This window comes from Scophthalmus maximus, chromosome 16, assembly GCF_022379125.1.
Source record: "Scophthalmus maximus strain ysfricsl-2021 chromosome 16, ASM2237912v1, whole genome shotgun sequence".
Lineage (NCBI taxonomy): Eukaryota > Metazoa > Chordata > Actinopteri > Pleuronectiformes > Scophthalmidae > Scophthalmus > Scophthalmus maximus.
The window spans coordinates 232,501-259,573 of NC_061530.1; the positions used below are offsets into that span (position 1 = coordinate 232,501).

General features: G+C 43.5%; 1 protein-coding gene across 16 annotated transcripts in view; it reads left to right on the top strand.

Annotated features, from left to right (window-relative positions):
- scrib (scribble planar cell polarity protein) overlaps positions 1–25,261 on the top strand; it is a 61,745-nt gene extending 36,484 nt beyond the window's left edge. For 2 of the 16 annotated variants that reach the window (XM_035611796.2, XM_035611799.2), the window contains 29 exons: positions 1,966–2,055; positions 2,148–2,225; positions 2,311–2,628; positions 3,995–4,075; positions 5,261–5,509; positions 5,874–5,984; positions 6,093–6,386; positions 6,669–6,857; positions 7,162–7,281; positions 7,760–7,816; positions 8,368–8,424; positions 9,567–9,647; positions 12,120–12,506; positions 13,253–13,321; positions 13,754–13,807; positions 14,366–14,488; positions 15,090–15,200; positions 15,536–15,586; positions 16,569–16,715; positions 17,109–17,268; positions 17,367–17,586; positions 17,664–17,753; positions 17,837–18,019; positions 19,111–19,254; positions 19,810–19,949; positions 20,248–20,285; positions 20,676–20,750; positions 22,555–22,609; positions 23,372–25,261. In XM_035611796.2, coding sequence (XP_035467689.1) covers positions 1,966–2,055; positions 2,148–2,225; positions 2,311–2,628; positions 3,995–4,075; positions 5,261–5,509; positions 5,874–5,984; positions 6,093–6,386; positions 6,669–6,857; positions 7,162–7,281; positions 7,760–7,816; positions 8,368–8,424; positions 9,567–9,647; positions 12,120–12,506; positions 13,253–13,321; positions 13,754–13,807; positions 14,366–14,488; positions 15,090–15,200; positions 15,536–15,586; positions 16,569–16,715; positions 17,109–17,268; positions 17,367–17,586; positions 17,664–17,753; positions 17,837–18,019; positions 19,111–19,254; positions 19,810–19,949; positions 20,248–20,285; positions 20,676–20,750; positions 22,555–22,609; positions 23,372–23,508 — 3,909 coding nt within the window. In that variant the 3' untranslated portion in view covers positions 23,509–25,261. Of the gene's footprint in view, positions 1–1,965; positions 2,056–2,147; positions 2,226–2,310; positions 2,629–3,994; positions 4,076–5,260; positions 5,510–5,873; positions 5,985–6,092; positions 6,387–6,668; positions 6,858–7,161; positions 7,282–7,759; positions 7,817–8,367; positions 8,425–9,566; positions 9,648–12,119; positions 12,507–13,252; positions 13,322–13,753; positions 13,808–14,365; positions 14,489–15,089; positions 15,201–15,535; positions 15,587–16,568; positions 16,716–17,108; positions 17,269–17,366; positions 17,587–17,663; positions 17,754–17,836; positions 18,020–19,110; positions 19,255–19,809; positions 19,950–20,247; positions 20,286–20,675; positions 20,751–22,554; positions 22,610–22,697; positions 22,728–23,371 lie in introns of all 16 variants that reach the window. The other 14 variants (XM_035611802.2, XM_035611807.2, XM_035611797.2 and 11 more) reach the window with 14 other exon arrangements.
- Positions 25,262–27,073: the final 1,812 nt, after the last annotated feature.

Below are 27,073 nucleotides of genomic sequence, written 5' to 3' on the forward strand. Positions count from 1 at the left end.
TGGGCTGGTGACACTATAACAAGCCAAGTCCACCTCACCTGCTTCCTCCTTTGGACCTACAGGTTTTCGGAGATCGCCTGTAACTCTGCTGCCACAAGAAGAGCCCGAGATGAATTAAGAAATGTAGTTTCAGATAGATGTTATTTTCTATCATGTCACAATGAATAGATTACATACTAGAAAAATGGCTTACCTGTTTTGGTTTGTGGTATTGTATATTATTGAGTATGAACACTTGCCCTGTTAAGTCTTGATGAAGATAACTTTTAATTCCACTGTTACAGAGCAGTTGAATATTTGAATAATAATACGGTCTTATTGTTACAACTGGGCTTTGACAGTCTCCACATCCAGGGGCCTGTACTACGAAGCAACTTCAACATACTCAGGACATGTTTTCATTATCAGGCTTTGTAACCTGGACTACGAAGCTGGATATCAACTGTCTCAGTCAACCCTGGGTTCTCATATCCGGTTATGAGCACGTTCATGCCGAAGAGGCGTTAATTACAAGCAACATCAGGGCCAAGAATAAAGTTTTTAATATGATATGAAAATAAACTCTGATACCAGCAGGTACATTCTGTTTCAGTGACATATAATAACATGATCAACATGATTTTTATTTATAGTCCGCCTAAATGTATAATGTAAATATGCACAGGAATAGATCAAGTTTACTATTGAGTGAACATTTGACCCTTTTGTCTGACGATGATCAAACTGTGATGAAGAGAAGCTGTGATGTCAGACTGGAGAGAAGATGTTAATGTGTGATGAAGTCAGTCAGACTGAACTGTTCATTCATGATCATGAGGAATATTGATCAATGTGTGGATCATTTTTGTTACTATTGATCGTCACAGTCTCCTCATGTTGTTCTGAGCTGCAGTGATTGAATAAAAAATCAAAACACTGTCAGTGAATCAAATCATCTCTAATATTAATGCGTCTTCCATGTATGTATGTAGTGTGATAAACTCTCCCTCTGTTTATTAGAAACATTTAAAACCAGAGTGGAACAGCAACATGATTCCACTCTAGTTAAGTAGGGTTGAACCTCAAGTTACCTCAATAAGCACAACTCCTGCTTCGTAGTTCAGGCCCCAGGACATGACACACTCTTCTCCCTTTACCTTCCACCTGTCCCTCATCTGTCTGTTCCTCCTCCTTTTTCCTTTTTTGCATGGCTTGCATATAAACAGAATTCACAGTCTCTTATTACACTTTAAAGTCCAGTCTTCCAAACATATACTGTACTATTCACATTGTGCATTATGTTTCCTGTAAGCGGTGAAGAGGGCTTCTGACAGTGTTTGTTCAGTTTACATCTGAAGTCTAATGCCAGTCAAGTGGTTGCTATAAGATAAAATGGCAGATTTGGCTACAACTTTGTTTTTGTGGGACCTCACTGTTTTGAATTCACTCAAAAACAATCTCAATTTCACAAAATCATCCGTTGCACCTTCCACTAAAATTGACATTAGTGGAAGATGTCTCCATCCGTTTTAAAATCCATATGGCATGATCACAGGATGACACTGATACGATTGATGTCACCCTCTGACAGAAAGAGGGAAATCACCCACCCAATAAATCGAAAAGTCGTAAAAGGGCAGTAAGCGATTTCCAAAGAAATCCACGTTTTGCAAAAATCAGCGAATAGCTGTCGCTTCTGTGTGTGCGGAGAAAAGAAATCTGGGTTTTCGGCTCAGCCCAGGCTCCGTAAATCGAAAACAAAACAAATGGTGCGGCGCGGCTGGAGCAGTAAAATCTCAACCACACAAAGAGAGAAACCACTTACTGCCCCTTTAAGATGTGAGAGTAAATAGCAATCCACTTGGAAATGAAAGAACAGACAACCAACATTGTGGGCTCCTTTGCCTCTTAATCTGTCCCGAGTGAAGTGGTGTTTGGCAGGTTTTCACTAATAGTTGTGCTGACTCTCCCCTCCTCCACCTGCAGCACACCCTGACCATCCTGCGACAAACAGGCGGCCTGGGTATCAGTATTGCTGGAGGGAAAGGATCCACACCTTATAAGGGAGATGACGAGGTTAAGACCTTTTACATTGAACCTGGATTTGTTCAACAAGTAGAAGTCGTTGAATATATAACTTCATTTTTCTGTTTGAACTGTGTCTGCAGGGAATCTTCATCTCTAGAGTATCTGAAGAGGGTCCTGCAGCCAGAGCAGGGGTGAAAGTTGGAGACAAACTCCTCGAGGTAAAGAGCTGGGTGACCTTGACTTTGTCTTTAGTTCCTCGCTCCTCTACAGTCTTCAGTCATTCTCTCTCTCTTCTGGTCACAGGTGAATGGAGTAGACCTCCATGAAGAAGAACATCACACAGCGGTGGAAGCTCTCCGTAGCTCTGGTGCTACAGTGTCCATGACAGTGCTAAGGGAGCATATGGTGGAACCAGAGAACGCCATCACCACCACGCCACTGAGGCCAGAGGACGACTACTTTCCAAGGGAGAGACGCAGCAGCAGCATCGCCTACAACATGGAGACGAGTCTCAGTGGGCCTCAGCAGCGGCTGTCCACCTGCTTGTTCCGCAACGACAAGGGGCTGGGATTCAGCATCGCAGGGGGCAAAGGCTCCACGCCGTACCGCACAGGAGACATGGTGGGAGGCCAACATACCCATCCCCCATTTAACTGACAAAACAATGAATCTAGAACTTGAGCAGATAATTGACATATGATTCAGTAATGAAAATAATGGCTGATATAATCTATCGATTAAAAAGGCACTGTCCACGTAAAGGGGCAGAAAGTGATTCTAAAGCAATACACGTTTTGTAAAAATCTGCGAATATTTCCTCACTATCCATTAGCTGTCGCTTTTGTGTGCGCGCCGAAAAAAAATCTCAGCCCTGGCATTGCAGATTGAAAACAAAAAATGAAAATGAAAACAAAAAACGTGCTGCAACTTCGTGGGTTTGGCCTGCTGGTTTTTGAGTCGGACCCCCGTACCCAAGGTTGTGGGTTCACGGCCCGGCAAGAGCAGGAAAATCAAAACAACAACAAGCTACTGCCCCTTTAATGTGCTGGCCAATGACAGTGTACACGTGCAAACCTAACTAACAGCTTCCAAGTGACGTCTGTGGGAGATTAAGATCATTATTTTCATTTGAATGGGAAAGATTATACTAAGAAAACGTTTCATGCTGCCGACACAATCTATTGTACATATTTTTAGCCTGCATGATTTTGAAATTGTGGAGTTAGGCCACAAAGCTGTTACTGTCTCAGCCACAGGGATCTGCGTTTACAGTCATCACCAGGGAGACAGAGATATGAATAGCCAGCCCTGACACCTGATAGGTTCACTGTAACTGGACAGGGCGAGGTGTATATTTGGGCCAGGCTACACTGCAGCTCATGCAGCTCACAGAGAGGAAAGGACTCATGAACTCATGATTTAGGCTGATCTGACTGTAAGTCGTACCTCTCTTTCAGAAGCTTTATGAAGTGGATGCAGTGACTTGACTGTTAGTTATTGATCATTGCTGTAGACTTTGCTCCTGCATGTGTTTAAACATTTTGCCTTTTAATGCTTGTGCAGTTGCGATCAAGTGAGTCTTACTGATAAATTGCTATGCTTTAATTAGTTGTAATATATGTGTCAATAATTGTGAAATTGTGGGCTACTAGTGTCTCACAATAAACCTGCTATCAGTGATGAATAAAAGAATCTATTGAGGCTCTGGTCTTCAATGTGTAATATCACTGAAGATCACTGAATGGTAACTCCCCTCCCTCCCAGACAGCTCGGTTAGCAAACAGATTCATCACAGGATCGCAGCCTGTTGCACCAGACTTTCTTTTTGCCAATGCTGTGTAATTTGGCACAGATTAAAAGTAAATATTCATGGAATAATTATTATATATGAGCACCATATCTGATGTCTATGGTCGTTGCTTTAAAGACAGTATGAGATTGAACGTTAGCTGTTGAAGTTGTTAACATGTTTCTTTTGTCCCTTCAGGGAATCTATCTCTCTCGCATTGCAGAGGGTGGAGCGGCACACAGAGATAGCACTCTGCGAGTCGGCGACAGGGTGATCTCTGTGAGTACTGCTACTACCACCACATATGTTTTTGTTTTAATGACCCAGAATTTCTCATTTTCCTATTCCATTATTACTTCCTGTAAGAATTATTGCTTCCAGAATGACAGATGTTGAGAGTTACAGATTGGACCAATACTTAATTCAATAAGAATCAAGATTTGGGGGCCTCATCTGAAGTTTCTTTTCAGTATATTTTCAGTGTACCTCTGTGCCCACAACAGTTATCTCTTTTGCTCCTATGAGTTTCCTCCACTGATCAAACTCAAGTCTGGATGTATCTAGTCAGAATAGTTACAGCATGTTTTTATCCATTGTTGTGTCACTCACTTGCTCCTTTTTGATTCTGACTCTGAAAGTTTTTTTCCTGGTTTATTTTCCTCCTTCCTGCGGCAGCTTTTTCGTCTCAATTTGTAGCCTGCCTCTTTCTCACACTCTACCTCTGCATGCTCGCTAATTCATTAAGTGCATCTCCTTGCCTCCTTGGTGGTGTTGGGGTGGAGTGGGATAGGCTTGTCGGCTAACTGGCATGGTAGACGTGTGTTACCATGGCAGCAGCAACAGCAAACCCACTGATGGTAAGAGCTGGTACTGTCGGGTCAGTCCTGACCTCTGCTTGTCACTTAGGCACTTAGGACCAGAAGGAGGATTGTGTATGCCTAAACTCTGCCCCTTCCGTACAAGGATGTTTACAAAACTAACCAAGGACCTCCCTGCTTGCCTTTGTTGATTTAAGTTCAATCTTTTTGGAGAGACTGACTCGACCCTTGTGAGTTAAGTCAACAAAGGCAAGAAGGAAGGAGGAGGCATTCAGCCGATATCAATAACCGATAGCACTACAAGCATTAATAAACTGATGTTGTGGAATCTCTGGTGAAACAAGCTTTGCTTGTTCATTGCTCCCTCCCTCAGGGAAGCCTCTGCTATTTCTCCTGCTCCCTCCTTTTCTCTGCATGCGTCTTTGCTCTGAAAGGTGTTGGGTTCTTCTTCAAATAACATTACTTACAAAATCCCTGTGAATTCAAGTGAGACTGTGAAAGATGTTAAATAGATATTCAGAAATGGTTTTGAGTAATAAGATGTAGAATCTGATGTTCATCCTGCCAATGTCAAATGTGGCCAGTTGTCACTGGCAGCGTGTTGGTGGGCTGACGCCCTACGTGGTTGCTTTCACTGTCGATCCAGATCAATGGTGTAGACATGACAGAGGCCAGGCATGACCAAGCAGTAGCGCTCCTTACCGGCACCTCCCCCACAATCACTCTCCTGGTGGAGCGAGACCTGAATGCACCAGGGGGCTCTCCAGGTCAATCCCGGGCACGAGCCCACTCCCCTCCTCCCCCAGAACCCTCCGATTCTCCGGACCAGGAAGAGGAAGGCCTTTCGCTTCATGGCAATCACCTGAGTCGGATGGAAGACGAGTACCCAATTGAGGTAAGACACCTACAAGTGACTGGAGCATGTTTTAGTTTGTTAGACTGAGCTGCCAAAGCCTCATTGAAGCACTTGGCCTTAATGTTGGTTTATTTGGCCCTTGCCTTATTCTTAATGCTGTCCAGTTCAGGAGAAGATGGTGCATGGTATGAAGGCTTGATCCAATGTAAATATCTGTGTACTATAGATTGTTGCGAGGTTATAGCAATATAGTAGAAACAGGTTGGTTTGTATTTTAGACAAACTATAGAAATAGATTGACTGAGATATGACTGTAAGAAACAAGAAGGTTTGGTTTCTGTTGTACTTGTGCCTGATATTCAGTACTGTTTGTTAACAATCTTTCTTCCTTAAATCCCGACAGGAAGTGACCCTGGTGAAATCGGGTGGCCCTCTTGGCTTGAGCATCGTGGGAGGCAGTGATCATGCCAGTCACCCATTTGGCGTCAATGAGCCCGGGGTGTTCATCTCAAAGGTATTATTTTAAATAATTATGACATTCCTTGTTTTCTAAAATATGTTGTATTATTGCCACTTTTACTTTGGCTAGCATCTCACTTCCTATGCCCCATCTCGTCACCAGGTGATACCTTTGGGTCTGGCATGCGAGAGTGGGCTGCGTATAGGCGACCGTATATTAGAGGTGAACTCCATTGACCTGCGTCATGCCACTCACCAAGAGGCTGTGCGAGCCCTGCTGGCCAACAAGCAGGAGATCCGTATGTTGGTACGGAGGGACCCTTCACCACCTGGGATGCAGGAAATTATCATCCAAAAGCAGCCGGGGGAGAAGCTTGGCATCAGTATTCGCGGGGGGGCCAAGGGTCATGCTGGAAACCCCTTTGACCCCACAGACGAGGGAATCTTTATCTCAAAGGTACCACTAGTTGAAACTTTTCATTTAATCATTACACATTTGAAGGAACTTCTTTTCTTAGCATTTAGTCTGTACCAGCCAGTGTGACTGCAACTTCATTTGAAGCCACTAACATTTTCAGGCTGGGATGACTACATGAGAATAAATCAACAAATATTTCATGAAAAAAAGTTGTATTGAGTTGGTGTATAAGGTAATGATATGAGGTAAGGAAAGGCAGCCTTCTCATTAGTCACACATCTCATTAGTGACACCGCAGGTCATTTGTTGGTATTCAAACAGGTGAGTTCAAGTGGAGCAGCAGCCAGAGACGGCCGTCTGCAGGTCGGCCTGCGGATCCTTGAGGTGAACAACCATAGCCTCCTGGGGATGACGCACACAGAGGCAGTGCGAGTTCTTCGTGCTGTGGGAGACTCCCTGGTCATGTTGGTGTGCGACGGATTCGACCCATACAAAGTGGCTGCTGTGGAGGTGAGACTCCATGAGGAGATGGATTTGTACACAATGTTCCTTTTACGTTCGGAGACGCTAAAAGGAACATACTTAGAAGTGGTTCATTATTGTTTAATCTGCCAATTACTTTTCCATTTGTTGTATTAATCACATTGTCTAAATAATATCAAAAATGGGGGTAAATAGCGTTACAACTCAAAAAAAAGTCCAAAATCCAATGATGTATGACAAAGACAAGCCCCATCTTCGTATTTTATCACTACTTTTGCTTAAAAAATGTAAAACAATTCTTAAAAGTCGCCCCCTCTTGGTCTATTTCCAGGCATCTCCTGGCATCATTGCCAACCCGTTTGCTACAGGCATCGTACGCAAGAACAGTATGGAAAGCATCTCTTCTATAGACCGAGATCTGAGCCCAGAGGAGATGGACATCATACAGAAGGTACAATACACTCATATTTCATCTTGATTAGTGATCAGTGTTACTGTTGGTTCATACACCAGTACCCATCGAATGCCCTTCAAGTCAGCACATGAATCAAACCTTTTGCTCAGCGATTCGGTTACACCAACACTTTGCTTCCACAGCAGTTTGGTGTCAGCAGGTGGAAACGTGTTTGACTCACTCCAAACACAGACACCTCACATACCCATCTTTCCAACACAGCAGCCAGAAAGTGCCAGCACAGTTGTTTATTTTGCCCAGATTAGCTTTTGGGAGGCTGCCCTTGGTAAAGGAATGTAGGGGGCCAGTCGGTTTATCAAAGGCTAGTTTTTGTTGTTCCTCCACACCTCCACACACACTGATCCCTTTCGAGTTTTGGGTGATACAAACTTCACCGGAGAACACAATGCCATCACATAATTCATAAGGACATTTGAATTGGTTGAACAAATAGTGATCACTTGCTCTTCTGCAGGAGTCTGAGATGGTGAGAGAGACATCCCAGTGGGAGCGAGAAGAGATGGAGAAAGTGGTAAGTAAAACTGTTGTGGGAAGAAAAGAGGTCACTTTCTGTCGGATCAGCAGGAACGATACGATGCAACCAGGCATGAGAATTTCATCTTTGCACCAACATAGCTCAGAAAAAAGCCAAACTGGAGTCTGCACATTTTGAGAGTCAGATCCTCAGGTTTGTCTGTTATAGGGTGAATGAAGCTTCTCCTCTGTACCCGATGTGGGTATTTTGTTTGACAGAACTATTCCTGCAATGTCCCACCTTGCATGTTTTTTTCTGATCCCATAGCTAATGAATAGAGTACTTTTTAATGTGTGTGGATTCTATCCTGTCCTTCCCTTCTTTTCCCCTCTCATCTCCCCTTTACCTTTGGTGTGATACAAAATCATCCAATCATCCCATCTCCATACAACTTTCTGTACTGTACTTCACCCCCTGCTCCACTTCTTTCCTGCACTGTAAATCCTCCTTTGACTCATTTCACCTGTCATTGCATTACTGTGTGGCTGTGTGGTTGGGTGTCTTCCCTTCTGTACCCTCCTCCTCCTCCTCTTCCTGTCTTGGTGAAGGAGCGAATGCGCTTGGAGCGTGAGGAGGCAACTCGCCTGCTAGAAGAGGAGACTGAGGTGAGACACTCCTCAACGGCAGGTCCTAAGACAAAAATTCCAGTCTGTGCAAAACGGCGGCTTAACTACAAACACCACAGAACCGCTGCCACAGGAATTTCTTTCATTCAACTTGTCCATGGATTTTCAAAACACTGGTTTGGTTTTCTTCAATAAATCCGTCATGAGCATGATTCACAGTGGTTTAGTTTTACTGGAGCTCTGAGCTATGCAAACAGGTGTCCACTGACATTAAGGTAAAATAGCACACACTCAGGTTTACTCACTGAGTTGTTCGAATGGCACAGATCGATAGTGTTGTTTACTCTAGGTAAAACTTTGGTGTTGAGGCCATAAACACCCCTGGGGTTTGTTTTATTTTATTTTCATTTTTGTAATAGTGAACCCAAAAATGAAATATCCAGAAAGCTTATCACAAATACAAAAAGACTGCAGAGAGGTTAATAATACAGAATTGTACATCATCTGTCTGGTGTCATGTCTTCATCATTTTCGCTTTCATGGCAATGACTGGTAGGTGCGCAGTGGAACTACAGCAGTCACACTGAAAGAATATATGAGGAATGTGCAAGTGTAAGTATTTGATTGGCCAACAATTGGTTAGATGTAAAAGATTAGTAACAAACAAATCTTCTACTCAGTAACTGTGTAGATGTTGTTTTCCGCCTCAGATAGCCCCCTGGTATATCCATATTATTTTAAAGGCCTGACAGTGTGCGTGGCTGTTGCTCAGGAGAAGAGAGGGTCATACACTAACCAGAAGGTTGATGTTTTGATCCCCGGCTCCTCCTGCTAGACACATATCCCTAATTTGCCCCTGAGGGTTGTGTGGGCAGTGTGTGAATGTGACTTGTATTGTTAAGCACTTTGGGTGGGCAATAAGTGGAGAACAGTTTCAGTCCATTCCATTTACAGTGTGGTAGAATCAATTCCAAATTTGACTTGACTTTCTTTTCATATAAAAAACACATTCAACGCTGGCATTAGGGAATTTCACCAGTCCGTTTACATTGGATATAGAAGTGTGGATCCGTGACCTCATGGTTCCATACATGGCCCCTCCAAGTTAAACCAGCTCACTTTGTATAATAGACCTCAGCCTAGACCCATTCTCACCTGTGTTTCTATTTATTTCCCTGTAGAAGATTGGCACTGGACCTCTCAAACTCGACTACAAAACCCTGGCTGCACTTCCCACCACCAGTCTCCAGAAGGTCAACAGGGTACGTTAGAGCGTCATTTCATGAGTGACACACGTATTGTTTTTGAGAAGAGCGCAGTCTCCTCATAAAAGGTTTGCTTCTTTCGAGATGTGAATTGCTTGTATTTGAGTGTGGGCTGTGTTGTAAATGGCCTTCAGAGCTCCGAATAGATCCACTTTATGTCCACGGAAAACTGTTGAGTGACCCGCTCACAACCAATTGCAGCTCAAGGAGCAGGAATGTTAACCCCCATCCATGATCATTACCCCAAATCAACATTACGGACCAAGGCCAATCCCATTCAAACATATCAAGTCAGTTGATGTAACGTTGTCCTACACTGATAAATGAGAACAGAGACCAACTTGGACTGAATGAAGACCAAGGACTTGACAAGGAAGAAGAATCTCGAGGCCAAACTCCTTCAGAAAACGTAGAAGAAAGAGGAACAGAGAACAGGATATGTACAGCACATAGGAAGCTTGGCCAAAGAGCAGGCACCGTCCTGGTTGATAAATAGTATAAGTGGTGAGATGGGGGAAGGGGACAGCTGCCCACTATCAAACGGCCTGTTCTCTGTGATATTTTAAACCTGCCTCTCGCTCAGCATTGGATGGAGTCTCTTGGGTGGGTGTGGAGCCAGATGGAAGGGAGGGTGTCGTCAAACAGACAAGTGTTTCAGTTCACGTTCTCACAGTCCTCAGAAGAGACGTTGGAGTGGACATCCACTTCTGTCCTGTTACCATCCGACAGTGAGTATAACGCTGCTCCCTTTCCTCTTTCTGATCTCTGCTTCTGTCTGTGTAGTGTGAAGATTTCAGGAGGAATCCCTTTGAGAAATAATCGCTGAAAGGATCTGATTATTTTGTTATGCTCTCTTAAATACACATTTTCAAACTATATCCAGCAATAAGACAAATGACGAGACGGCTATTAGGCCTACTAAAAGATATGTGGCCTGTGACGTTGTCTAGCAGAGCGTTCATACTCTTTTCATGCTTAGTGTGTCAAAGCTGGATCTGCTGCTCCAGGCCACGTGGTCCCACTCCAACTGTGTCACTGTGACCCAGACTGACGACAAGTTCCTACTTCAGTCTTTTGTTGGGAATGTAGGTTCAGCAGCTGATAAATCTGAACCCTGTTCGTGTTTTAGTGAACATTTAACACATTAAGCAATATGTGGTCTAACCATTCGTTACTTTCATGTTATGATAAGCGACAGAGTTTGACAGTAACAACTGAGTAACTGTAAGACCCTGCGGTTTTTATTAAGAACTTATTTTCATCTGTTATGATTATGAGTTATTTTGGAAACAATTTGACTAAATGCAACTCAACATGAAATGTTTGCTGCCAGTATTATACATATTCAAAGTCAAATTCAGCCAGTCTGAACTAGAGAGGAGAAGTAAACATTGTACATATAAGAGTATCATTTGTTTCCCAGCAGGGCTTACTCAGTATGTTGGCATTCTGGCGAGCCAGCAGCCTGGCTCTCCAGCTGTCCCTCACAGTCTGTGTCAGAGTCACTCACATTCCAGCCCACTGACCCTCATCACACCACCATGTAGACAGGCACACACACACACACACACACGTGTTGTTCTTGGTGTGACTATTTCCATTATCACCAGATATGTCAAGGTCGTGTCCATAAATAAACTTCGTAAGAATGATACTTTGAAGTTTTTACTTCCAGCTTCAGGTTTACATGGTTGATTTTAACATTCCTCTCCTCTCGTCATCAGCTGTCTTCTCTGCTAAATACAGCAGCAGTTGGAAGTTGTGCTAGAGCCCAAATGTCTCGCTCCTCTGATAATGTGGTAATTAAAGGCCTGAACTCCAGTAGAATACAACATCAGTGAACAAGTGTTGAATGACTAGCACTGAGAAACGTATCTGAAAGGCTTCAGGGTCTATTGAGTGATGTGAGTAACTCTTTTTAGGAGCCAGGGTTTCTATTTTTAAAAACACATTTCTCATCATCTTATTTCATATCTGTATTTGTAGGTTTCTGAAAGGTTAGTCGAAATTGACTCCTTTCTAAAGATTAAGGTTCCTCACTTTTTTTAAAGGGAAAAGAAAATAGATTGCTACCTTGATTATGGTTGATTATTAACTATTTGTCATATTTCAAGCAGAAATGACAGTGACATATGCTGTGCATTTACATAGTTTTGCTGTACACCAGCCATAAGGCGAGGTTGTCATGTAGGTTTTTACCTCCAAATTAAATAGCAGGAGTATTTTTCTAGATCTCAGCATTAACTTTGGTTGAAAAATTTTTATTATAACTCATTGAACTAATTGCCATCCTATGAAAATAAAAGGAAAAGTTGCTGTGGCCCTGTCTTTTCAGTTTCTCCTCATTCCTCTTTTTGTCTTTGACCTTCAGGTGGCTTTATCATTTCCTTTTATGTGTTTTAGTGAGTGAGTCATTCATTTAGTCACCTTACTGCATCTGTCCTCCTCCTTTCCTTTGTTCCTGTTCAGTTCTCTACTGTGACTGCTCCCATGGAGGCCCCCCTGCAGGCCCCTTTAGAGCCTTTGGGCTTCAGCTTAGGTCACCCAACAAAACCTCTCAGCCACATGGACCCCGAGTCCCGCCCCAGTCTTAACACAGAGCACGATTACCTCAATGGATCTAATGGGATGTCCACTGCTGAGAGTGCTGGCGCGTTCACAACCACCCATTCAACAACATTTGTACCTGAAGAAGAGGAGTGTCTGGTGGACTCTCAGCCTATGTGCTTCAAAGAGAACCCTTTCTTGGTGGCCAATCGCAAAGGAAAAGGCCTTCCCTTTGGAGAGCAGCTCCTCTCAGGGCCTCCTGTGGGCTACGGGAGACAAGGCCAACTGCAACCATGGTTGTTCAGCAAGGCAAGCCCCCTGCCCGAGTGTGGTGTGGAGGCAGCATGGTGTGTAACTGCACACAGTTTGTTGTTTGCCTTTGTGTCCCCTGAAACGGATCGTACATATTCTGTCACAACTGTATGCAAGTTTTAACTTTAACAGTCACGCTAATATGATTTAAGATGACTGATTGATAAATCTTGAACATGTACTGTAGAGCTGCAACAAATACTTTTGTTAATTTACTTAACTAAATTTCTTCTGAAGACATCACCTTGGGCTCCACTAAACTAGGATTTTTTTAATGAATCTGTCAATTATTTTCAAAAGATACATATAATCTGCAACTCTTTATGCATGACCTCAGTGAAAATCACATCCCTGCATCCTGGTTTCTTAGTGTGAGATTTACTGTTTGCTTGAAGAGACGGATTAGTGTGAATAAAAAGGTTTTCTCGCAGTGCGATGGTGGGAAAAGCGTTTTTCTCTGAGGACATGTGTATTAGAAGCTGGACTGGTGCATGTTTTTGCTGTGAGCACAGAGCTTGTGGCACCTTGTGAGGTATTTGAGCACAGAACATAGTCAGGATGGATTGGAATGTGTATCCAACAGCTGTGAGGAGGCTCATGAGTCATGAAGGAACGCAGCCCACAAGAAGCACAGTGAAGTGCATGTTTATCAATTGATTTGAGTGAAACATGTCTTCTTCCTTCCACTTCTTTCAGGGAAGTAAACACAGCTGTTAAGTGTGTTTTGCTCTTTGATCTTCCAGGCACCTTCCTCTGATTTCACCAGAACAGACAGTCCCATCAGGGAAACGCCCTCTCCAACTATCCAACCGGTGAGCAGCTAAAAACACCCACCACAACGTCTGCTTCATATCATCTTTTGACTTTATTTTGCTCCTTTTCCATGAATCACTTCCAACGCTATAGAAGAGGTATTTCTACTTTTGACATTTCTTCACCTTCAGCCCAGCCACCATTCTCCAGCTGTGATTTCTAAAAAGGCTGATGGCATAGTCAAAATTCCAATTTTCTATCAGCAACCTTATTTATTACCAGGGTCATTTAGACATTATGTTTATACTATACTTTGAAACAAAAATTGAAAGTTAAGCAAAATGTTGCAAAATACAAACCACATTGGCTCAAGTCAAACTCTGGTGGTGTTCCATTATATTTGAAATTGTGTAACTGTTGATAGTCAGGTAGAAGGTGCAAGTCCATGCATTTTTAATTCATCGTTTTATTTTCATTTTATTTTTTCGCAGGCAAACATTCATTACACCTCCACTCCCACTGCCAAGGACATCACTTCATTATCAGTGAGTGTCAATGGAGCCACTCAGAAGGATTCCTGTTGTAGAGTTAATTAAATATTTATCTGACAGAAGACCAAATTCATTTCAATGTCACCCTATGATTACATTATTTGTAAAGATTTTTTTATATTATTGTTCATAGTTCAATTAAATTTTATTTGTATACAACATACATCATCTCAAGGCTTTTTATATAATGAGGTTGAGACCTTCATAGAAGCAACACAACAGGTCCCACAATGAGCAGCACTGAGACTGGAGAGAAAAAAACTCTTTTAACAGCAGAAATCTCTAACAGTAGCAAAACATCTGCTGAGACCAGATGGAGAGAGAGAGAGAGAGAGATTTTGATTTTTGATTTTAAAAATCAATTTTTATTAAGATTTACCAGAGAACATCACGGTCCTGAGAGAGAGAGAGCGAGAGAGAGTGTGACATAGGGGAGAGGAGAGATTTTGATTTTTAAAAAACAACTTTCATTAAAATTTACGAGAGGTGGTCTGAGTTGTCATTCATGAGTGGCTCTTCTTTTAAGTCAAATATCATTTGTTTTCTCTCCAGACACGACCCGGTGCCATCCAGCCTGTTGGTCGCACACGGCCAAGTACCTCCCCCGCCACTCCAGATGGCCACAGTCCCAACCCCTTTCAGCATGGCCCCTCCCCCTTCAACTCCCAGACCTCTGTAAGACCCCTCACCACCACATAGGGCTGTGTTCCACACTGTGTCCAACAACCGTACACCAGATACTGATATTCATGGCACAACATTGATTTTAAGTTTCTTAATGAGTCTAGAACCAAAGAAAGGAAGACCTGTACTAGAATTCACTGAGGAGCTGAGTCTGTGTTGGTGCTGTTACCTTGGACCCCCAGGCACAGCTGGAGGTTGTCTGTACCTGCAAGTGGAGCAGCCAAACTGAATCACCGCTCTCCAATCAAATATAACTCCTCATATTTTCACATCTGAAATGTTCATTTCTTCTCTTGGCAGTAGCACAACTCAATTGGTGATTAGTTTCCTGAAAGACCAATGACTTTGTCCTACATCGTCCTGATAGTTTCACAAAGGTCTCAGCCCGCCTGTCCATCTCTCTGACACACTCCCTCCTTCCTCACGTGGAACCAGCCGTCATGTTCACCTTCTCCTCCACAGTCTTCTTCAACTTTGCTGTTGTTCATAGTCTACCCTCTACTCCATGTGTCTGTCTGTCCTCCCTACCTCCTCCTTTTATAATATGGACCCCCCCCCCACCCTCCATGCCTTCTGGTCCTCCCCCCTGCAGCCTTGTGCCCCCTCCCCAACCTCGCCTGAAGAGTTCCCCATGAATGTCAAGCAGGCATACAAGGCGTTTGCCGCCGTGCCTCGCTCACTGGCAGTGCTGGAGCCGTCGCAGGTAGGCCACGCTGCCCGGACTCAAGCATGCTGTGCTGATTGGTTGGTCTCACCTGCCCCCACCTGACTGGAACAGGCTGTCGTATGAGGAGCTTGCACCGTGTCGGGGGTCCTGTGACGTGCTGTGACGTGTGGAATGCCTTCATCGTGGTTTTTTGTGATCCAGTTCCATCATCTGTCATACTGGTGCTGGTCCATCCATGTGTGACTCGTGTACTAATATTCAATCCTCTTTTTTTCTGTTGTATCCTCAGTCTGCCTGCTCTGTATCTGCCCCTTCCTGAGTCTGACGCCCCTTGAATTTATTAACTCTCTTATTTCTTCCTTTCCCAACAGGATCCGTATGGTGTGAGGAACAATTTTCATCCAATGCAACTTTCTCCAGAGGTGAGTCAACATGAATGATATAGTTCGACACAGTTCATAAAAATAATAACAACACAGCTTTCTGTTGTTCTGTTAAGGCCTGAATACAAGCCAATATTATTATTATTATTATTATTATTATTATTGGACGACTAGACGCTCACAGGCTCCACATAATCAGATTTAGCTTCTGGAGGCTGATGTGTTCTACAGTTTTTAGTAAGCCAGGTTTAATGTAGTGGACCCAATTGTTCAGAAGTTATGTGTATTGGATTTTGGATGAGTGATTGGATCATATCTTGAAAATTAGTTGTTCAAAACTAAAAACAGATTCTTAATTTGGATTAGATCACGTAATCCAATCTTGGTATTAATCCAGATCAAACCTTCAGTTTGCGTTGATAAAAAGCTTTTGGTGGGATTGGGATAACTTTGATCCCGGCAAAAGGACAGATTCAGACTGAATTCAGGAAGAGAATGATCAAATAAACATATATATCAATAAGTATAAATAAATGTATTTTAAATTTTTGAAACTCAAAGACAGATCCACCTTCTAAGAGCACAGCTTCTACTCGGGGAGAAGAACTCTGAATGTTCTTTATTTTGGATTTGAAACGTGTATTTGAATAATGTATATTTGTTTTTGATTCATTAGTTGTGGGTGAGATGAGGGGTCTGACTGTTTAATGTTAAATATTGGGTCAGTGTAAAGACAGAAGGTTTGAACTCATTTTGAAAGACGACATCAGCGTAATATGCACTAAACCAATAATCTAAATCAGAGCAGACCATATTTACTGACACTAAGAATCCAATGACATCGTTGCCATTGGTTGAAGCGGGGATGTTGCCGATCCAAGTTCACCTAAATGGAAGGTTCACCGCTGCAACATTTGCTGAAGTGTGACTGTGCCCTCAGAGCTCTGCTGATTCAACACACTCAACCTGTTAGTCTAGTCGTAGTAAGACAGCCTGCTGATGACCTTTGTGGCCTTTTCAGCCTGAGTTGAACAACGAGGTGTTTGATGATGACATAGATGGTCAGGAGGGAGCTGGTAAAGGTCTGACCAGCAAGGTCTCCCCGCGTCGGGAGTATATGAGCCTGGCCGCAGTGCCCCGTCTCTCCAGGCCTCCAGTGGACCTGCAGGTACCCAGCACAGCTCAGGCAGCCCTGTTCTTTATCTGGGCTGTGGTGTGCTTGGCTTGGCTGGTGGGGTGTATCCGCTTGGAGAGGCTTTGAGACAACCATGCTACTTCTGTCAGTAATGACACTTCATAATAATTACACTTGAATCAGCTTCATGGTGTTGGGTTCTAATTGGATTTTTACTCTTTCCTCTTGGTCTGAAATATCTTTTTTTTTCAATTCGCATATCTGGTTCTTGCCTCTGCTCTTTTGACAAAGGATTCTGCATCAATGCAAACAGCTAAAAGAAATCCAAAAAATCATTTTCTTTTTCTTTTCTCATGTGTTTTCGTGTGTTAATATCTCAGCATTTGTCCACTTGAACCCTTATCATTTTGTTTTCTAACCCGGCAGAGTCCGTCTCCTAGTGGTAAGGACAGCCCAGAGCAGCGCTCCTTCAGAGACAGACAGAAGTATTTCGAGATTGATGTGAAGCAGCAGACTCCTGAAAAACCCAAACCTCGCGTCTCTCTTGTTGGAGAGGATGACCTCAAGAAAATGAGGGAGGAAGAAGGTATGTTTCCAGTGTCTCCTTCAACATCCCTTGCTAAAAGTTTGACCCAGGTGACCTGCCCTAGACACTTTCACATCTGTCTGTTCATATTATCCCAGAGAGGAAGTTTGAGCAGCGGGCGCAGGAGTATCTACTGGATGAAGATGAGGAGGATGAGGAGGAGGACTTGGCTAAACATGTGGCTCAGATGAAGGTTACTGGCAAAGTGTTGCTGGATGGTGTGGAGTATAATGTGGAGCCAGTGTCCACCCCACCGCAGCACTGCTCCACACCTCCCAGCTACAACGTCACACCACCCAGCTACTGTGGCAGCTCAGGGTAAAACTGGTATATTACTATAGATTTAAACATCTTTTTATTTCATTTCTTCAGCTCAATGTTCTTCTTGTTTGTAGACCCTCCTCCGTTGATGGTAAGGGAGACTCACAGAGGAATTCATTGGAGGAAAGCTTCAGGCTGGAACAGAGGCCCAACTCCATGTCTGGGTAATGACACTGAACAGTATCACATTCTTCAATATCTCTGTGTTGTCGTTGTTGTCACTGTATTTCCTCCTCTGTCTCTTCAGTCTGATCCCAGTGTACCCCGGGGAGTCAGCGGCCCCCATTCGCACAGCCAAAGCAGAGCGCCGACATCAAGAGAGACTTCGTATGCAGAGCCCCGAGCTGGCTGTGGCCCTGGACAAGGACCTGTCCCCTGCTGAGAAACGAGCTCTGGAGGCTGAGAAGAGAGCCATGTGGAGAGCAGCACGGTACTCTACTTTACTTTGCCTTTAGTTCTCACCTTGGTCTTCTACCACTGATAGTAAATCAACAAAAGCTAAGAATCTTTGACAGAAAAAGATTTTCTACAAAACACTCAATATAATAATTTAGTTTGACTTAATAATTCAATATTTTTTTACTTTGCCATATATTACACTCAGTTCTTTCTATATTGATGTACATCTATTCAATTAAATTTGATTTGTATAGCACTAAATTACAACATACATTAATCTCAATGCTCTTTACATAGTAAGTTGAGACCTGACTATTGTCTGACAGAGTTTAAAACATCTGTTACACAACTGCTCCTGGTGTCTCTGTGAACAGAGTTCTACTGTTCAAAGAGTTCTTTCTCTCCACGGTCGCCATGTGATGCTCACTGTGGGACCTGTTGTGTTTCTCTGTAATATAGTGAGTTCTCCACCTCACTATGTAAAGAGCCTGGAGATAAATTATGTTGGGATTTGGCGCTATACAAATAAAACTGAATTGAATTGAATCGAATCAGTGTAACACTTGAAATGTACTGTATGTGGTTCTTTCTGATAACGTTACCTAAAGAAGCATGTATAAAGTGAAAAGTATCAGTTCCAGCACAGAACCTTTTGGTACTCCATGACTTACTTTTGTATTAATGGAAGAGTCCATCCATCTGATTAGGAAGACTCCTTTAATCCCAGTATGTTCCAGTCTGTAGTAGAATCTTTTGATGTCCACTGTCGGAGGCCATTGGAAGGTCTCTGTTCTGTGATGAACTCTGAGATTTAAGGTGGTGACACTTACCTCTGTCCCATATGTCCTGATAAACTGGAAGCTGGTCAAGAACAGGGTTCAGGTTTTTGTGTATGCAATCAATCCAAAATCCATGTTCACAGCTGGTTGTATGTCTCCTTTCTTAGAAAAGAAAAGGCCCTGCTGATTGTGTGGGTGTTTTATCTTCCACTCTTTGGTTCTTCTCTTTTTCTTTCTTCCTTCCTCTCTTTTTCATATCTCTCCTTCACTCTGGTGTACTTCATCCCCCTCTCCCTCCTTTTCCGTTCTCTCCCTCCCACTCCCAATGGCCTTGTGGCCACAGACCCTATGGCCTAGAGGAGGATGTTAGGCAGTATGAGCAGGACCTGGCTAAGAGGCTCTACCAGGCCCGAGTGAGGGCCTCTCAGGGCACGGCCCCCCAGCCCCCCAGCTCTTCCTCCTCCTCCTCTGCAGCCTCCCAGCTCAGGTCTGCCCCGGCCAACAGGGCCAGATGCACGGCATCATGTGGGTGTGCTGGGGTGCTTTGCTGTTGGTATTTTGCTAGAGGCCGATTTGGGAAAGGTCTGAGCAAGCACTCGCAGCACCGACACTGTGAAGGTGCTTTCACTGCCTTTCTCGTGCTGTCTTGCTTCTGCACGTCTTGCTGTTTCCATTTCTGGCTTCTTCTGGTTCTTTCCTCTCTGTCCTCTGTCTCGTCTTGCTCTCTGCAGCCTCTCTTCATTTTCATTTGTGCCTTGCTAATTTCCAGATTTTCTTCATACTATTATTTTGACTAACACACAGCCTGCAGCAGGTTGTGAGTTAAGGGTGAGCCTACTAGCAGTAGGTAGTCCTTTTCCTGGAATGCCCCTTTTAATGTGCAATGAAATTAAAATGGTTTGTCACAGCAGACCAGGACAAGGAGAACCCAAAATGAGAAGTGATTGGCACTGCACCCGCCGCAGTGCGTGTGCCGTTTTGTATGGTTACTCTGTCAAGACTTTGGCTTTCCTTTATCTGATGGCGACTGTGTCTCCTGTAGTATGAAGTCTCTAGAGCAGGATGCCCTGAAGGCTCAGATGGTCATCGCCAAGTCTCGGGATGGGAAGAAACGTGGGACGCTCGACCAGTTGACAGAGTCGCCATCGCCGGCCCCGACCCCCTCTCCCACTCCTTTGGAAGGTAGAAAGCTGCTCTCTTACATCTCATTATGTTGTCTACAGAACAGAGTAGTTGTGTCTTTACAGTAACTTAAAGGCTCTGCTCTACTGGATGCTTTCCTTCAAATTAAGGGAGGCGAAGCATTTAGATCACTCAATTCAAGTCAAAACTGTCACTATCCAAATACTTAGCAACCAGACTGTACACCTATATATCTTTCGGTATGTCTTCACTCACAACCTAAGACAAATTCAATCATCCCTCCCCTTCCTTGTCTTCTTTATCTAACCAAAACATTGTTTGTTTTTCTCTGTGACAGAGCTCAGTCCTCGTGGACTAACCTCTCCAGGCAGGCTGGTAAGCCCTTAACCTTTTTTAACATTTCTGAATTTCAAGTTTGTTGTGTGCTTATTTTGACTGGCCTTTGTGTGGACACGGAGAGCTTGAATCCAATATTTGAACGATTCTTTGATCTAAGTTTTATTTGCGACGGGTTAAGGCAGGTTGGTTGTTTACAAGATGGAAAAGACCAAAGTAGATTTGCTTCAAATCACATTGACATTAATCTACCATCTTGCTCATTGTCACTCTAGCCGATCAGAGTAGAGAACACGCTCACTGCTCTGAATCACCCATCAGCCTCTCTGCTTCCTACTTCTCCTTCTTCCTTTTCCTTATGTATCCCATTCCCTGTGCAACCTTCTCTCCTCCATTCTGTCTTCTCATCCCTGTTTACTATCCTTCTAGTCCCTGTCGTCAAAGAAGTTTGACTACCGACAGTTTGCTGCCATTCCTTCTTCCAAACCCGTATACGACATCCAGGTATTGGCTGCATGCTGAGACGCCCCCGGGCCTCCTCCCTTTAGTTTCTCTTTTAATCATGAAGTCTGGGCCGTGGCTCAGCGATTGATCCGTACTTTCTGCTCCGCACTGTTACAGCGGTGTGGCTCACTCACTAACTCTCACTCGCACAATGAAGAGAGACTTCCTGGCTCTCCCTCCCTCCCTTCCCTTCTATCTCCCCCTAACACTCATGTCATCATTAGCAGTACCCATCACACCCACCTAACAAAAGTTTTGTTTCCACTAACCAGAGTTGGTTCTGGGGGAAATTGTCTCATCCACCCTCACATTTACATCTATGAGCTCTCTTGTTCAACGCATGTGTTGAGTCATCATGCTCCTGCTTTTGAAAGGCTGCTCTACTGAAGGGTCTCCTCCTGCACCTTGAATCGTTCTGTCTGGTTCTCCCTGTGTGTGGAGAAAGAGAAGAGGAGTGCTGTTCATAGTCTGCTCCTCTGAGTGATGGGCTCTGCTGTGGTGGGTCCTTGGTCCATTTTCAGAATCTGAACTCAGATCCTTCCTCTGTGGCATCACTGTGTATAAGTGTGTTAGTGGTTTTCTGATCTATTTTAACATAATACTCTGGTGCTTATATGGACTGTAATCATTCCTCTTGTTCATACATAAAGGAAATCATCCTTTCATAAAACAACTCCATTGTAAGAAATATGAGTTTGTCAAATGAAGTGTGTATTCTTTACAAAGTGTTTCTCCAGTGTCTCAAACTTGATACTTTGACGAGGGACTACTGGTGAAACACTGCTGCTAAAACGATTTCACTTGGGAAATGACAGTGTTTACACGTCTATTAAGCTGATCCTCACATCTTTACTAATGTATTAAGACAACATGTTGTTGTTGTTTCACTTTAGTGACTGAATATTACACCTACATGTTTGTACATCTCACCACAAATAAGCATTTAAGTTGAAAATATTAGCAAGAGTGCATGACACACATTATGTACGATATGTACCAACAACACTGGATTTTATCACTCATCCTTCAGATTCAACCGCTTAGCAAACAAATGGTAGAGGGGCTCAAACCCTGAGTGCTAATTCAGTTAGACCACAACACTAATGGATCATATCTCTATAACGCTGGTCGAGTCTCATTGTCAACAGCACAAGTCACACACATTCACTCACACAAACACACTGATGTCTGAAGAGCCGTCAGAGGCAGTTTAGGGTTTGGTGTCTTGCTCAAGGACACATCGACATGCAGTCTGGTGGAAGCGGGGATCGAGCCGCCGACCTTTTGGTTAGTGGACGACCGTCTCTACTTCCTGAGCCACAACCGCCCATTCTTCTTGTGTTAATAGTTTACATCTAAATAAATAGAGTACACATCATATTTGTAATAAATCCTGTGTCTTTCCCGTCAGCTTGTCAACCAATGCTTGTGAACAGCTGTGCATGGGGGGGGCTCGGTGGTCCGCCTCCCACCTGTGGGGGGAGCCCCGGGTGTAGCCGTGTGTTTCTGAAGAATCATCAAACTTCTGAGTGTCTCAGCTCAGCTGAGGCTCAGTGCTGGAGTTAGGAATGACTGCTCCTTTGTGTCGGTGTAGGGGACTAAAACAAGCTGCTGCTACTCGCTGATAACAAGGGAACATGATGACCTAACTTAACTTCCCTCTGCTTTAACCTGCCCCTCTCCCCTGGGGTCAGGTGGAGACATCGTGGCTCCCGTGGCTCTGACTGCTGCTGGTGGCTGGTGGCTGGTGACGGCTCCCTCAGCCCTGCTGCTCCATTATTCACCGTCTTGTCTTCTCTTCCAGTCTCCTGACGCAGTAGAGGAAATGCAGTTCATCGACGATGGCTCCAGCAACCCGGGTGAGTAGTGGAGCCACTGAGAGAGTGAAGTCAGAAAAATTAGCCTGGATGAATTCATTACCTCGGATTCTTGTATCCCCTCATTCAGGTGACTACCTGGGATAAGCAGCTCCTATTGGTAGGATCCTGTGTGTGTGTGTGTGTGTGTGTGTGTATATATGTGTGTGTGTGTGTGTGTGTTTCCACTCTAACTTGCTTGTTGTGTGGTGAAATGGTGTGGCGGTTGTTCCAGGTGTGCGTCACCTGCTCCTGACTGGGAGACCACAGGGGAGAGAGTGTGTCGACGGTCTCAGACTAACCTCCATCAGACTGTGTTCGGTTCAGTTTGAAGCTTGAAGGAAACTAGTGATCAAAACACAGCAGGTTTCCATAATGCTGCAGTGAGAGGATGAAACTATAACTACAAGCAGCCAGCTCTTTTTTTATTTTTTTACATTCTGGTGACATTGTGTGAATCTATCTATCTAATGTACAAATACATGCTGCGTGTACGTGTCTCTCCTTCTGCCCAATATAAAACACACATTGGTAACGTTATAGCTGTGAGCCCATTTAGGCAGCAGGTTCAGGCACTAGGAACATCTTTGGGTCCTGCTTGTTTTCTCCTGCTGCTTTGAATGTGGGGGTTCTGTCGCAGGTTGTTCAGGAACTTACTGTCCAGTTGCCCTAATCTCTCCTCTCCTCTGCTGGTGTTGGGGATTGAATGTCAAGTGAAAAGAAACAACTGCGACATGATTGTGTTTGTGTTGTTGTTCTTCCTAGGGCCCGCTGCAGACCCCGAGGCAGAGGTTGCTGCCCAGCTGCCTGCCACCTCTGCCCTGGAGGAGATGGCCTTGTACAGCAACAAGCGCAAACTGAGGCAGGGTCGTCGTAGCCTGGAAACCGCCGTGCCCACGTAACACGTCACACGGAGAGAAGAAACCTGAATGGAGTCACTAAACACTACAGTGTCAGTAGCGCGAGACTTACTCTCACATATATAACCACTACAGAGCTTGATAGTTACACACACACACACACACACACACACACACACACACACTAATATCCTGCGTGCAAGTCTTGCCTCTACAGTTTGGGGGTGAGTGGGCAAGTTGCTCCGCAGTCCCTCGAGGGTAACAAAGAGCTTGTGTGGTTAGCTAGGGTCGCTGCTACTTGCACTCTTTTTTTCTTTCAATCCATACTTTGCCTAGAAGACGTGAACCTATTTTAACAAGGTGACAGAAATCTTTCTTTTTTTTAATTTTATTCTTTAAATGAAACCTACTGGAAGAGAAAAGAAATGGGTTATAGCTACACTAACTTCTTGAATGATATTTTTAGACTTCCAGTGAATAGATTGTAAAATGTCAAGGGTCTTTCAGACGGGTGGAGCGTACATACTAACCGAGGGAACATCTCGCTACCTTCAGTCACACATTGTGGAGAGCTTTTTTAAAAAAACAGTACATATCATGTTTGCACTGCCACTGATTAGCTTTTTAAGAACATATTTTTACTAATTTATTGTTTTACTCTAATTGAAGGCCTTCTATTTTACACTGTTTTAATCCTTTTGGGGTCAAGACCATGACTGAGGGGAATCATGTCCGACCATTATCATCAAGACAAAGCTTTCAACTCATGAATTGCATATTACTTAAGCATTAAATCTACTTTATCAACACTTGACTTAACCAGGGAGTTTGAGTCAAGCATTTCTAAAATGTAGATTTGGTAATGGGTCACATACTGAAGTGTTGGTGTCCAGCTGTATATTCTATGTTACATTCCCCCTGTAGAGAATATGACAGACTGGTCATTTTACAACTACTCCAAAGTTCAGAATACTGAATATCAAAGTTTGGGAACATTACTCATTTGCTAATTCACGGTACTTACCCTTCCTTGTTTAGGGTTATTTTTATATTCAACCAATGTGAATCATTAATTTTCTATCCTTGCTTTATCTGGAGGAATTCCAGAGTGACGTGAAGGTAGCAGGTGTTTTATTTTTCTGTCTTTGGTTAATTTAAATCTGATGCCACTGAAAATATCATGTATTGCTGTGTGAATAATGTACAAATACTGAAAGAAAAGGCAAACTTTGGGTTTGGGACCCAGTCTTCACTTCTGGGTTTGAACAGGTTTGGTGTTGGGACACTCTCTGCATGTATATTGGTTTGTTAATGGGAGAGCTGCGAGAGGCATAACCGATCAGAACTTCCTCTTAAGATATTGATGACACTCGGCTCACTGCTTGACATACTGTTAGTTTACATATCTGACAGGTATTTTTGCAAAATCACAGCATAGTAGCATTTGTGTTAATTTAATGTAGGGTCTTCTAATTCTAGCTTTCCGTGTTGCTCTCACTGACTGAAATTCAGTTTGTTTGATAACATTTTCAATGGCTGATATCTTTTTTTTAAACTTGCAGTAGGTAAATCTTTTTCAGGCGGGTTTCACTTCATTAATAATGCAGTGTTTTAAGTTTGTGTTTATTCTTTTGTCTTGAGTTCTATTTGGGGGCTTTTACTTGCAAAATAGGTTGGAGGGAACGGGTCAAAATGTAGAGCTCATACAAGACTGTAACTAGTGAATTTGTACAACCAAAGAAGTCTATTTTGTCGTTCAGGAATAATAAATTTTACTTTTCATTTAAGAAGTTGATTCATTGTATTGTGTCTTTTGTACTTGATTCACGTTTAAATGTTACACCAGCTACAATGCAGATATTTAAATGTAGAAAAACTAAAAAGGTAGATTACACTTCACATGTAGCACTTGTAGTTTGTATTTAAAACTCATTTAACCAACAGGTAGAATTGGAAGTAGTCTTCTCTGTCTAGGCCCTCCAGTCTGGGAAAAAGTTGTATTTGAAGTGGGATGAACGGATGAATAAGCATTCAAGCACAGTGGAGAAGAAAGACACGCCCTCCTCAGTGTCCAGCTGGGAGCGGGACTGAGCACGGGGGCTGTCGGAAGAAGAAGCTCATTATGTGGCTGCTAGTTATCTTCACTCCAAGGAAACCAGGGGAGTGAATAATAATTTAGTGATGCATTTTGGTATCAACTTCTTTTTACCCAATTTTACTCATGATGTTTTCTTGTAGGCCTCCGCTTTAGCTCATTACATTCAATCTCAGCAGAGTAGCATGTGCCAAAAAATTTAGTTTACATAATGGATATTGATGCAGAAAAAAACGTGTCATCTTTTTTCATGAAACAATCTTTCCCCAGTGGTAATGACTACACTTGCTCTGGTGAGATCAATGTCCAGCACCTCATGTAACAGGAAAGTCTTATAATTCCAGGTCTAAAAATCAGAAAACAGAAGGGATTTAGATGAGCGGTGGCTCCGCCCCGCGCAGTGAGGTAGTAGCAGAGTCGACGGGATGGGGTGTGAGGTTTGACCATGTTCTGGATGTAGGAAGGGCCTGAGCCATTCGCAGTCACTGTAGGCGAGTACCAGTGCCTTGAATCGGATTCGAGCTACGGCCAGAAGCCAGTGTGGTCTAGTGTGTGAAAATTTTGGTAGACCGGGCCGCTGAATTCTGGATGTGCTGCAGAGGTCTGTTGGCGCATGTCTGCAGACCAGCTAGGAGGGAGTCGTAGTAGTCCAGGCGTGAGATGCACCAAAACCTGCGTTGCGTTCTCTGTGAAGAACGGACGAATCCTCCTGATGTTGTGGAGCATGAATCTGCAGGAGAGGGTCGTCACTGTGATGTTGGCAGTGAAGGAGAGCTGGTCGTCCAGTATCACACGCAGGTTCCTCGCACTTTGAGCAGGGGTCACCACAGAGTTCTCAGTGGTGATGGAGAGGTCGTTGGTGGGAGACACCTTCCCTGGCAGGAAAAGCATCTCTGTCTTGTCCAGATTGAGCTTCAGGTGGTGCATCAACATCCAATGAGAAATGTCAGCCAGACATGCAGAGATTCGTGCTGCCACCTTGGTTTCAGGTTGTGGAAAGGACCACATGTCCACAAATCCTGACCTTCATACCAAAACACACAAATCAAAAATGTATTAACCTTGTCAATCTTACAGTCCTTTCATCAGGTCCATTTACTTGAAAAAATTTAAACTAGAAGTGCATTTCCTGCAGAAGTTTTATGTGTGAATGCCCAGGATCGACCGCCGCATAGCACAGCCCTTTTTTGCTGTTATAGATTATTTGAACCTGGATTCGAACCAACAGTCTTCTAGCTGGAAAACGACAGCACAGACCGCTGCACCAAGGTGGTCACAATAGACAAGAGTCATTTTGTCAAAGAAAATGACTCATTCCATTCACACATAAGAAAGAAAGAAGTAAAGAAAAAAGAAAGAAAGAAAGAAATATAAAGAATACAAAAATAAAGTAGACGTTAGTGATAAGGACTGGGATTCGAACCATCAGTCTACGTGGTGGGAAGCAGGAGCACAGACCATTGCACCACAGTGATCCCAATAGGAAAATGTCATTTTTCAATGAAAAAATAA